The 12340-nt window shown below is 44.6% G+C and overlaps 1 protein-coding gene across 2 annotated transcripts; it reads right to left on the bottom strand.

Moving 5' to 3' along the window:
- Positions 1–630: 630 nt before the first annotated feature.
- On the bottom strand, positions 631–10702 carry LOC112903436 (coiled-coil domain-containing protein SCD2-like). Of its 2 annotated transcripts, none has more exons than XM_025972709.1 (16): positions 10193–10702; positions 5205–5344; positions 4597–4675; positions 4420–4461; positions 4246–4308; positions 3668–3717; positions 3561–3588; positions 3216–3290; positions 3023–3133; positions 2858–2918; positions 2374–2609; positions 2137–2206; positions 1936–1977; positions 1742–1782; positions 1142–1268; positions 631–1021 (listed from the first exon to the last, which is right to left on the bottom strand). In XM_025972709.1, the coding sequence occupies exons 1-16, from the start codon at positions 10613–10615 to the stop codon at positions 903–905; spliced, it is 1707 nt and encodes a 568-aa protein (XP_025828494.1). In that variant the 5' UTR covers positions 10616–10702; the 3' UTR covers positions 631–902. The 2 variants fall into 2 exon arrangements, with proteins under 2 accessions (XP_025828494.1, XP_025828493.1); XM_025972708.1 differs by lacking the exon at positions 10193–10702 and adding an exon at positions 6021–6998 and having other exon boundaries at positions 5205–5340.
- Between the last annotated feature and the right edge of the window lie 1638 nt (positions 10703–12340).

Here is a 12340-nt window from a genome sequence, read left to right as displayed (position 1 = left end):
GTGAAGGCGAGCCTGCTGGCGCGGCGTAGGAGGGGGCCCGCTCCCGCGCGCTGCTCGCGATCGGCACGGGAGGAGCCTCCCCTGGAGGGCCGGCGAGCGCAAACAGGAGAGACGCGGAGCGCCGGCAACGGCGAGAGGAGAATCGAGCGCTTGGATTCGGGAAGAAGACGAACTGACGAAGAGACGAGAGACTTTCAGAGAACCCCGCGAGCCCGCTCAGTCGCTCACGCTTTTCAAATTTCAAACGGGGGAAGTTGCGCGCCAACCGTTGTTCTGACGGAAGATCCGGCTGCCGTCCTAGCGTTCCATCAGGCTCGACAGCCTCTTCCGTTTGGTGAGTGGCCAAATAGTGGCAGAGACTGCTCCGGAGTTCTTCAAGAATTACTTCCAATTATGATTTCTCCAAATTCAGGATCGAAAATGACAATGCTAGAGACGGATACGGAGTCAAAGCTATCAGAATTCAGAAACATTGCAACTTGGAAGCAACTTCTATTCTACTTTCGTCGGTGCCCTCCGTGCAACTGTGACTGTCCTTGCCCTGCTTATTCTTTCTGCCAGGTTCAAAAGAACAGCAAAAAGTTCTTCAAAAAATAAAAGAGAAAAGAACAGCAAAAGGGGCACGCTTGGTTCAGGAATAGTGACACAGATGCGATGATTCTGTTAGGCACACGGCAAGTACAACACTAGGTTTAACCTGTTGCACCCTTCAAGCTCTGCTTTTGCAACACAGTAGAGACACAAAGTTATGTACAGTGAGGGAAAAAAAATCAATGAACAGTTTGGGACAAAACTGAAAAAGCAAAAAACAGAAACATGTTTACAGTGTTCTCCAGTTTCCTTCTGATACACATGGATAACCAAACTGGATTCGCTCTGTGTGCTCGCCATTTCCGAGGCTGTTAGGTCAGATCCTCGACATCGGATGGATCGTCTTTCGTGAGATTCACCTCGTGGCGGGAGAGCTCCCACAGGAGCTGCTCGATCCCCAGCTTCCTCAGCTCGTGCAGGCCTTGCTCGACTGTAAGAAAATGTGTTGAGAATGGGAAAAGCAGGATGCACAAGGTAAAAGTGAAGCCTAGAAGAAATCACCGGCAAAGCGAGGACGCGGTAATCTGAGGAGCAATGTACAAAAACATACCATCTACAGCGTCATGTGAAGTTGGTTGCTGGTCATTTCGATCAATCCACATCTGCAACCGCTCCTCAGCGATATCTTCTTCCACGTTATGGTTTTTAGCCCTTCTCCAGAAATAGATGAGCCAAGCCTGGGTGGCACCAAAGGTCCAAAGTTAACAGCCACAAGTTAAAAACATTAGCATTTATATAGTCTAGACTAGACATCTGGCATGTCATACTTCTTAGGTGTGCAACCAAGGTATTGTGCAAATATTTTTGTAATATATACTTTGCATCCTCATGCAGTTCATTATTTATCTGCTCTACAGAACTGATTTTAATTGTGATAAATGACACTTTACTTTTACTTTTTTCAAAATACAATTAGGCCTTAGTTCAACAACAGAGAACTGAAAATCAACACAAAATCTGTTCTAGTCAATTGGAAGAGAGAAAACAAATACTTTATATCTACTAAAAGGTGCAACAGAAAAGGAATTAGATGTGCAAGAGATGACACGGTCACAATGAAGCAAAACGAATTTTGTTGGCAACTTGGTACAGAATTAACCAACTTGCTGATTAAGTCAGAGTCTCAGAGGAAAAGGAATAGGGACAGTACCTGCTTGAACTGTACATCTTCCTCTTCCTCCTTGCTTAGGTCTGCAGAACCAGATTGAGTATTGGTCAAGAATCAAAGTTTCCCAACATAACGAACATGGCATAGGTTGATGCTACAGCCCACAAGTGCTGAAATAACATCATTCTCATATATCTATTAATACAATGGTTAATAGAATAAATGGATAACAGTACCGAATGCTTCAGTGAATTTTTCATCCCCAGATGATTTGATATCTGCGTATGTGAAACACCGAACCATAAATGTCTCAGAAGGGCAATGAAGGAACAATGGTCAATTGATCAATTGATTCTTAACTACATAAAGAACTTTAGTGCAAAATATTCTCCGAACATTGTCAATAACAAATAGGAAAACCAATGAAAGTAAGAGACCTGGATCTGCTGGCCCAGCAACATTAGAACGATGATGTTGGGCAAGGGCAAAAAGTACCGCATCCTCAACCTCCAAAATAATTAGGAGTATCAGAAAAGTGAACGACAGAAAAAAAAGGTAAAAGGAAAATTTTGATCTAGAAAGTCTTCTTTGGAACCAGGCAACGTAAGGTGCTGAGAACTTATGAAAATTAATGCATAACAAATACGGATGAAACCAAGTTAAAAGATAAGCACCTTCAGGAAAGCTAGTTCTTGAAGTCCTTTATCAACAGCAAGCATGGTTTCTACATTGCCTTCTCCTGCTGTAACAGTCAAATCATGAACAAGCTTGTCTACCTCTTCCAAACCATCACTTCCTGTTTCAGATCCATTCTTAGCTCTCTGTCCAGCAGATGTTACATACTCAAACGGAAGAGGTGCAAGCGAAGACCAGTATTCATGTTTTGACGTGGAGATATCTGGATAGATGCCTGCAGAATTGCAAGAATTTACTCAAAAATAACAAAGTATCAATTAGTAAAATATGTTAGAAATGGGGAATCAGGGCACTGCTTTCTGATAGGAATTTATAAACTAAGGAAACAGAGCATTGCTACTCTGTAGCCAATAATGACAGGAATTTTAGGCGGACTAATTTTATAGGTCCCCATACGTCACATAAAACCAGCATCCAGTTGAAGTCGTTGCAGAAAGAAAAGGTTGGCATCTTTTGAATTACCATATTGAACAGCCAAGCCCCAATATCGGGCTAGCCAACACCTCTTCATGACAACTTCTTCCTGTACAATAATTATGTGCTTGAAATCAACACTTCCACAAGCAAATAGACACCAATGCTTGATTGCATCTTTGGAATAAAAGGAAAACTGATAAGGAAATTAACCATTTCTTCTTTGCTTAAGATCATCCTGCGTGTCATTGTACGTAAGTCTTTTGTTTCGGATTCAGCTTCTTTGAGTTTCTTCACAGCAGAAGATGCCTCTTCTCTTGCAGACTAGAAAAGAAAACAACAGTTGTGATAACTGATAATTGAACTCATAATGTTTCTTATTCTAGGGCATAGGTTAGCACCTTACCTGTAGCTGTTGTTGAAGAGTGGCGAGTTCCTCACTTTTACCATTCTTGGATATAAGAGCTTTTCTTATCTCTTGCTGTTTTTATACCAAGAATGCATATGTATCAATATCATGTCATTCAGTAACACCCACAACGTAAAGAAACCGCCTAGAGTAGCAAATATTCTACCAAAACTCAGATTGTGCTATCGGGCCACTTCATACAATGAAATGTAGTGCATGCATCACACTTCAGAATTGATGCCAATGTTTTTTTAACAAGTCACAAGTGGACGAATCCATTTAAGAAAATCCAGATGGTCATTGTTAATATAAATAGATAAACATGAAAAATTAAATATGTACCTCCTTTCTTACAAGCATCTCCTCCCGCCTGCATCCATAAGTGGCAAGTCACGGATCAAGTCATAGGAAAATCAATGCGCAAGATATCCAAAATGAATTATAAATACCTTTTCATAAGCTTTACTTCCATAGATAACCCATCACCAAGATTAGCAACCTGTACATATTGTAGACAACAAAGATATAAAATGGATATCATATGTCATATTCATGATTAAATTATCCCTATTCATGATCGAATTGTCAAATCACATTGGTCACACTACTTCTTAAGTTCTTATTCATCCTAAAGTGATACAAAAGCAATTAATTTCTCGAAGTGAACCCATAAAAGGAAGTGACCATTCTAATTTAAGCTCAAACCCAGATCGTATGATATTTCATGTTTGCAGGAATAATGTCAAAGCGAGAAAAATTATACTAAATTGTAAGAACAGGCTGATATACCCTCTAATTATGCCCTTATACTATTAATAAAATATTAACATTACAGTACTGAATGAACACTTAAAAAGTTATATTATGAAGCAATAATATGATGCATGTTGAGAAACTCTTCAAACACATTATTACATCTCAGATATCTGAAAGAAGCTGCATAACTAAGTATATAGAGTTTTACAATAGAATGAAGGAGAATCTGGGACAATAATATCAGATACTTGAAATGCTAAGAAAAAAAAACCTGTTTCTCAAGCTCCATTGTCCGGGCTTCAGATTGTCTAAGTTTCTCTTCGGCTAGGCCAAGCTGAATTTGGAAAACAGAAAAAAAATATTACCACAATTTTTGTAAGGCGAAGACACTTCTATTTTCTGATTCACGGAATTCATTACAATACAAGCAAGAACCATAGCACACCTTCTCCAAAAGATTTACATTCTCATCTTTTAGCATTTCAAGCTGAAAAACAAAACCAGTATTTGTCAGTTTTCATTGGAAAAAAAAACTTCAATATTATTGATGAAAGCCTTGTGTCAGTTCACAAATAGTTCACGATAGAATGTAGAAGGTGTGCTAGGAAGCTTTGCAACAAACCTCTTCTGTTATTGTTGAACTGTCATGTGAGTCTCGTGACCGTGTGGATTGGGCAAAAGTGGGATCTGGATAAACAGCCCTACAGCACATTTGGAATATCAAATTTTAATCCCAGCAATCCTGTCACTACTTGTGGATGGACTAGAATTAGTGCACGAATTAAACAAACTGGAAGGAAGTCAGATTAATTTCCAATGATGAATATCAACAGCAGAAAAAGTTGTTCTGATTTAATTATTTATACTTCAAGGAAAACTAAAAATAAAAAAGGTCAGGCATACTTGCCTATGCCAAGAATAAGACATTGGGGGTGTATGAAAAAGGACACAAATAAATAAAAAGAACATCAATGCAATTTTCTAGGCACTTAAGAACTGAAGAAAGCATCAATACGGTAGTAGTATAGGCTTGAACTAAGTCTCATCTCTCATGTACAATGTACGAAAATCAACAATCTACTAATTTAGCAGAATAAAAACTAAGTGTCAACTATGAACTGGGGCCAAAATTTGTTGATAGATTCGCAGTGCCATCTGTTTTGAAAACAAGTGTTGTCAGTATGACAACACGAGAGCAAGAGAATTATCTCAAAAAGCTTGACAATTCACCTTCTATCCCTAGGTGTCCCATTTGGCATTTCCACAGCCTGTAGAGGTTTCACATTAACGCCAATTGGTGGTGCAAATGTTGACCTTCCTGTTGATGGTGGGCGATTCGCTGCAGCGGAGTCCGCACCATTCCGACCTAACTAGGTAAACAGGGACAGAAGAAATAAGGCGTGCCATTTCATAGGAGAACTGAAAAATACATAATCATTCGAGAACAATAGGTTTGCCGTAACATCCAAGATTGACAGTATTCTGAAAATAAGTAATTGTATGAACCCAGAATTCACTTCCCCTTCACTTTGGAACCCAAAAAAAAACCTTTATGTTCAGCATGATGCATCAAAGATTAAATTCTATCAACAAGAAACATCAAATGCAACAGCATCGGATAAAAGGAATGCATCAACAAGAAACATCAAGTGCAGCAACACCACATTTATTTAATAACTACAGCCCGCATTACCAGTAACTGAAAATTGTTGGAGAAGGAAAAACAGCGAAACACCAATGCAATGCAGTCAGTTATCAGCCACCATTAACCCTAAATAAGCTGAGAACAGAGAACAGACCCTAATGACAATTTCAACAACTACATTCTCCAGTGCCTCATATGCTTGTTTTTAGTTACAAAAATTAAAGCAAACATTTTCCTAATCAACTGTTTCAAAACAGAGCATAAATAAGAGCCTACGAAGAGTAAATCAATTTGAATAAATTTTCCTAACTTGTTTGTCTTTGTTGAAACGAAATTCTTAGTTGTTTCAAACGAGTTGCTCGGCATAAAAAACGTAAGAAAGCTATCATCTTTGACATTACTTATCGCGGGCGAGTTGCTCCTGCTCCGGTCTCTGGCGACGACTGTCGCCAACGGCCTGGGCAACGCCACCGCGTCCTCGCCACCATCCTCGCTCCCTCGGCTGCTCCGCCGCTCAACGCTCTCCACGTCAGAGTCCACGTTCGCCGCCACCTCAGCCACAACTGGCCTCACGCCAACCTCCCGACTCGACCGCCGGCTCGACGGCCTTGTGGCGGCGGGGGCGGTCTCCACCGCTTGCGGCGGAGGCGGCGCTTCCGCAGGCCTCGTCGCTCTCGAGCTCCGATCGCCGCGCGCCAGCAGCTGCAGCGGCGTCTCCTCGTCCCCCTCCTCCTCCGCTACAACGCGTTTCGCCTCGGCGGGCCTCGGGGGAGGCGTCGCGCCGCGGGAGGACGGCCTCCGCACGCTCCGCGGGCCCGTCAGCCGCACCGGCGCCTCTACCTCCTCCCCCTCCCCCTCCTCGCCGCGCCCGCGCGCGCCACCAGCCGGCCGCCGCTCCCGTCGTGCGCCGACGTCCGCGCCTCGGCGAGAGGCGCCCGCGTCGCCGAGGGCGTCGTGGCCGCTCCCCTCGCGGCGCAGGCGCGCGGGGATCCTCTCCTCGTCGCGCCCTCCGCCGGCGCCGTCCTTCCCGCCCCGGCGGAACGGGGAGGACGAGGCCGGGGAGGCGCCCGACGGCGGCGCGGGGTGGCGGCGGTACTGCTGGAGCGACGGGAGCGGCGCGTCGAGGATGATGCTGAACTCGCCCGCGGCGCCCGCGTGCGCGAGCATCATCTCCTCCATGCGCGCCATCGCCTGCTGCGCCGCCGCGCGGCGCTGGTCCGCACCCGCGCCGGAGGGGGCCGGCCGCCGCGCGCCGCCGCGGGGCGCGTCCATCGGCGTCGCGGGGTGGGTGGGTGGCCGCCAAACCGCCTCCGCGTTGACTTTGGTTTGACTTTTGCTTCTCCGAGCTCGTGCCTGTTTTCGGCTCCAAGAGAAGCTGCGGATTTGGGCGTTTCGACAGGAGGGAGGGGGGGGGGGGGGGGGGGGGGGGGGGTGGAAAGGGCAGGTGTGGGTCGGTTTGCACTCCAGTCCGTTTCTTTTTTGCGATTTACGGCTGAGAATGCTAGTTTTTATTTTAGATTTTTTACTATGTAATTTTTTCTTTTTGTTTTGGTGGTATTTGTTTTTTTGGTATTCTGATGTAAAAATGGTATGAATTTGGTGCAATTAATTTTTACCTACCCAAGTGGAATTTGCTAGGCTTTTTCAAACACTTGAGCCATCCGAAAACGAATATTTTGAGAAATGAAGTCCATAGGAAATCTTGGTGGTGAAGAATTATACAGTGATGATTTTCTAGAGTTTAAATATTTTATTAGTAGTATAATTCAAGTCTAGTCTCCACTCTATAGGGAGACCAAATCGTCAAAGAAATGAGATGCCTTTGAAGCATGATGATCGACTCTCTAGGGAGCACAAATCGTCAAAGAAACCAGATATTTTTAGAGCATGATGATGTGGATGATGAATAAGTTTTAGACTTGTGTTTGAGTCTCTATAAGAATTCATTCCCTCCAGAGCAAAGCCATGGTGGGTTACAGCAAGGTGAAGTGGTCGGTTTGAAAAACATGGGATATCATAGCGTCAAATGCCATTACTAGCTTATAGGCATTTTTTACATAGCCCTCTTTTTTAGGTGAATCCTATTTAATTGCTTGGCTAGGAGTTTGTTTGTTTTCACAGTGAACCTAAGAGGCCCGTGTTTTTTCTTGTATTAGGATGCATAGTATGTATATAGTGTGCATCAGTATTTACCTTTTCCATTTTAACCATCGGACCGTGTGTCATACCATTTAAATTTTAATCATGCTCATCAGACATGCAACTGTCTATTTTTAAATTGTTTCGGTATCTAGTGGTCAATCAGACAATCACCGTGCGGAGGTCCCCCCCACCAGACGAGTTGCAAAAGCTAACAAGGCCGTAGCCTAAATGCGTCTTTATCCCCGAAAATTTCTTCAAAGGATCGCACATTTTCACCAAGGACTTGGATGCAAACCTAACTCGCTCATCGATCAAAAATCGCACAAAGATGAGGCACTGCCATGCAAAATGGTTGGTTTGAAAACATTGATCCGCACCAAGTCCAGCACGCGTTCCACCGGCACGTTACAGCCCACATTTCTGGCCCCACCTGCCAGCGTGCAGGCTAGCCAGCTCGTGCACGCAACAGGGCGCAACTCTCCCTGGTGGAGCCGGTTCTTTTATTTCCTTTGTATTTTGTTTGACACGTCCGTGGACCCGATCAAATGAAACAGCCCCCGTCCTGGTCTCGAGACAAATATGTAACGATTTTGAAGAGCACCGTAAATTATTACTGCCTCGGTGGAACGAAACGGCTCTCGATTTGTTGATTTTTTCAGAGGGAAAAACGACATCGCGGTGGTAATTGACGTGGCACGTCCATTTTCCTAGACGTTCTCTTTGACATTGTTGTAGTACCCATCACGATCCATAATTACATCAGAAGCAGTGATATTTCTTTCGCAGAGTGGATTAGATTATTAGAAAACGCAGTGGCAAACTGAGCCTAGCTTATTTGGCAGGACTCTGCGGTGGGACCTACCCATGTGTATTCGAGTCTTTGATTCGGTATAGGTTCTCCCATTTTCTCGATTTATTTCAGGACTAAAATGATGTTATTATTTCAGTGATAGACGACGTGTCTCTCTTTATCGAGGTGGCTATGGCGATTTCATCGATCTCGATAATTTGCCGGATCAAGCGATTACCCTATCAAAAATGCTAATAGAGGTACTTCCTCCGTCCAAAAAAGAATGCAACCCTCGTATCCCCAGAAGTCAAATAGTTTCAATTTTGACCAAATTTATATAAAAAATTACTAATATTTATATCTCCAAATAAATTTAGTAAGACAATATATTACATGATTAATATAATATTTATTTTATAGCATAAATATTAATACTATTTTGTATGAGTCTGTTTAAATTTAAATTATTTGAATTCTCAATATGCGAGAGTTGTATTGTTTCAAGCACAGCAGGGTTGTGTCCGTGTATTTTAAAAGAAAATTAGAAAAAACATTGACGTTACGTAGTGGGCCGAGTGCGGGTTGAGCAAAAGCAGCAGCTGCTATCATCGACGACGACGGCAGTCTGCTGGGCCGGAGGAACGGGCTGTTTTGCAGTCGCTGCGCAGGTGCGCGCCCAGTAGGCCGTGAGCGGAAATAAAATGAAAAAAAATATTTTTATCTTCTGAATTTTAGGATGAATTTATATTTCCTCCTTAAATAATAAAACCGGCGGTGCTAAAACCTTTTCTCGAGATATCTTCCAATTCGTCCTAAAGTTCAGAGGTAAAAATAACTTTTTCCGAATAAAAATAACTTCCATGGGCCGCAGAATTGTCGAAGCAGGCAGAGTAGGGAGGAGGGAGAGGGCGCGCTATGCATGAGGGGGAACTGGGAAGGGAAAGGGAACACCCTAGCGTGGAGCAGAGAAGATCGTCACGTGCCGCGCGCATGGGAAGGACGTCCGCCCTCCAAGTCCAACCTCTGGATCCCTTCGGGTTGACCAACCGCCGGTTCCACACCTGACTTGCCGGCCGGCGGGGGGCGGCACGGCGTGGCCGGCGGACTGGTCAGAGCGGAGGGCTCCGGGGGCCAGGGCATTTATGGCTGGGCCGCGTTGACCATGCCTCGGGATGCGCGGCGATTTAACTTTTCGGGTGCCCGAAGCTAGCTAGCCGCCCTCGCCGGCCGGCTCGCCCGCGTCGCCTACCTCGATCGGGCCAGTTAAACAATCTCGCCTTCGGATTCCATCGAGCTAATCACCGCCCTAGTAAAAAGGTTAAGCATTCCTTGCGGAGAAAAAAGATAAATTAAGTTCTACTGCATCACGCACTGGATCACCTCCCCACAGTAAAAGGTAGTAGTAGTAATTTTGAAGATCACACGACAGACCCATGAAAGGGAAAAAAAAACAGAGAGGAGATTGATCGTGAAAGCTCCATGTTTTGGCACGTTTCTCATGCTCGTTCGCACCGTCGGACGGCAAGGAAAGGAACGTTTTAGGTTTGTGCATCGACGACGCTCGAAACGCACGCACGCAAAGGACGCAAGAGACATGGGAGAAGAGCGCAAGGAGAAGAGCAGGGAGTGAATGAATGATACCTTGGGCAGGGCGAAACCGAAGTACTTGTCCTTCACGCCGCCGCCGCCGCCGCCGCCGCCGGCCACCGCGGCGTGCAGCGGGCTCCGGCCGCCGTACCCGTACGCGCCGCCGCCGCCGCGCAGGGGGCTCCTCCCGCCCCCGCCGCCGCCGTACCTGCCGCCGTTGCCGTCCGCCGCCCCGGCGTCGTCGTAGCCGTCGTCCTCATCGCGCGCGCCCTGCGGCGGCTGCCGCGACATGGCGTGCGCCATGGCGGCGGCCGCGCGGGCCTTGGACCGCGCCGCCAGCGGGTGCACGGGCGACGCCGCCGCGGCCGGGGCGGGGCCGAGAGGGTGCGCGGGGGACGCCGGGGCCGAGAACATCCCCCCGCCGCCCGGCGACCGCCGCCGCCCGTACGTCGGGCTGCCGGCCCGGCGCCAGTCCATGCCCGGGGGCTCGATCTCGCAAGAGGAGGGAGGGGATCGAGCGTTCTCTGCTGCTAGCTCGCGGCGCGTGCGCTCGCTGCAGAGAGGTTGGCTACTACTTTGCTGGGACTGGGACGGCCGCACTTTTGAGGATGCTTTCGCAATAATATTTGGGCTCAGGGCTACTCTCTCCCTAAAAAAATAAAAAAAGTTGGCTCAAGGCTTTAGGTGAATATAAAATATTTTTTCGATGGGGGTGGTCAATTAATGACTGCTGAGGTAAGCAAAGGGTAAAATAGGTGTATCCGTCGCTCAGTTATCATCCGAGGGTCGATTTAATCCTCCAACTACTATTTTCAGATCAATCTTATTTCTCGTCCTAGTTAATCGTTCAAATTAGCATACCACATCAAACTAGACATATTTTCTCTGGCTCATCACTAGCAAATATTATGTATGTCTTCTCCATATACTATAAGATCACTCAAACTCCATCCACCTTATTCTCTCTTATCTTACAATCAGCCATTAAGTAAATTGGAGAGCAAACCATAGTTTTAGAGAAAATAAAGGATAATTGGTGGCCTCAACAATAGATGAAGGAGAGAGGGGATGCAAACAAGAGATATATAGACTATTTTGGTATTGATAACTCCATGTAAAACACTCCTAGGATGACGTTACATGCGAATATGGACGGCTACCCTGGAACGAGGGTCAAGATTAACCAAAAATAGAAGTTTGAGAACTAAATTGATCCAATTCAAAACCCTCATGTGATAGTTGACGAAAATTATTATTTTGCCTTAGCAAAGTGTGGACGCGTTGGCTAAAATTAGGCTTCTGCTCACTGTGGACGCGTCTTGCGATTTGCCTACTACGATGGATCTTTTTATTTTTATCTATTTCAAAAGTAAGTCACATTTCCACCTCTAATTTTTTTAATTTGATCCAACTTGTCTTATTGACGGCTTTCAAATCTCTTAATTGCTTTTGTTTATGAATGAGGCAGCTTACACTATTATAAAAATAATTTGTAGGATCGCTTTCTTTTTTTAAGAGTGGATGAAAAGTTTTCTCGCTCCTGAAATAAAACCACGAGGGTACCGTGGCTTCTGGCCCGCACGTGAAAATATATTTTTAGAGACGGATCGTATGGTGAACCTCCTCTAGAAATAGCCATAATTTATAGGAATAGATGGTGATATTAGTGAAAATAAGCATTTCCAGGACTGCCTTTGTAAATAGGGATAATATTTAGGAGTAGGTGGTGACTTCACCCGCTCCTAAAAATAATTTTTAAGGATGGGTGATCGTGTGGTCCGCTCCTAGAAGTTGGCCGCCTCTACAGATAGTCGCAGTGTCACATCCAAAGTAGGAACAAATCCGAATACATAACTATAAATATATTAAGATGAAGTTCATATAACTTTATTAGTGATAATCAATAATAATATCACAGAAAAAGAATTACAACGGCTAAAAAAGTATCAAATATATACAACTTATTTTAAAAATAAAGAGTCCAAATTTCATAGACAGTTGACTAGAGGTTACGTACGGTCTAGAGCTCAATATCATCTTCAAGAAACTTAACAACAACTTGTTATTCTTAGCAGCATTTATAGAGCATAAGGTAGGGAAAAGCAAAAATAAGTATACTTATTATTGATACTCAGCAAAAGTATTGAAAATTATATGATATGAATGTAAAAAAAAGTAAAATCTGACTTAGCTTACCGCGAC

The sequence above is a fragment of the Panicum hallii genome, chromosome 8 (genome assembly GCF_002211085.1).
Source record: "Panicum hallii strain FIL2 chromosome 8, PHallii_v3.1, whole genome shotgun sequence".
NCBI classification, from domain to species: domain Eukaryota; kingdom Viridiplantae; phylum Streptophyta; class Magnoliopsida; order Poales; family Poaceae; genus Panicum; species Panicum hallii.
Note: the sequence above shows the minus strand (reverse complement) of the source record. Positions and strands in the feature narration are given on the sequence as shown.

Coding starts and splice junctions, on each gene's coding strand:
- LOC112903436 (XM_025972708.1), bottom strand. CDS start 6,891: ATGGACGCGCCCCGCGGCGGCGCGCGGCGGCCGGCCCCCTCCGGCGCG. Junction 3,134..3,215: donor CTCTTCAACAACAGCTACAG/GTAAGGTGCTAA, acceptor TTTCTTTTCTAG/TCTGCAAGAGAAGAGGCATC. Junction 2,610..2,857: donor GGGCTTGGCTGTTCAATATG/GTAATTCAAAAG, acceptor GCAATTCTGCAG/GCATCTATCCAGATATCTCC.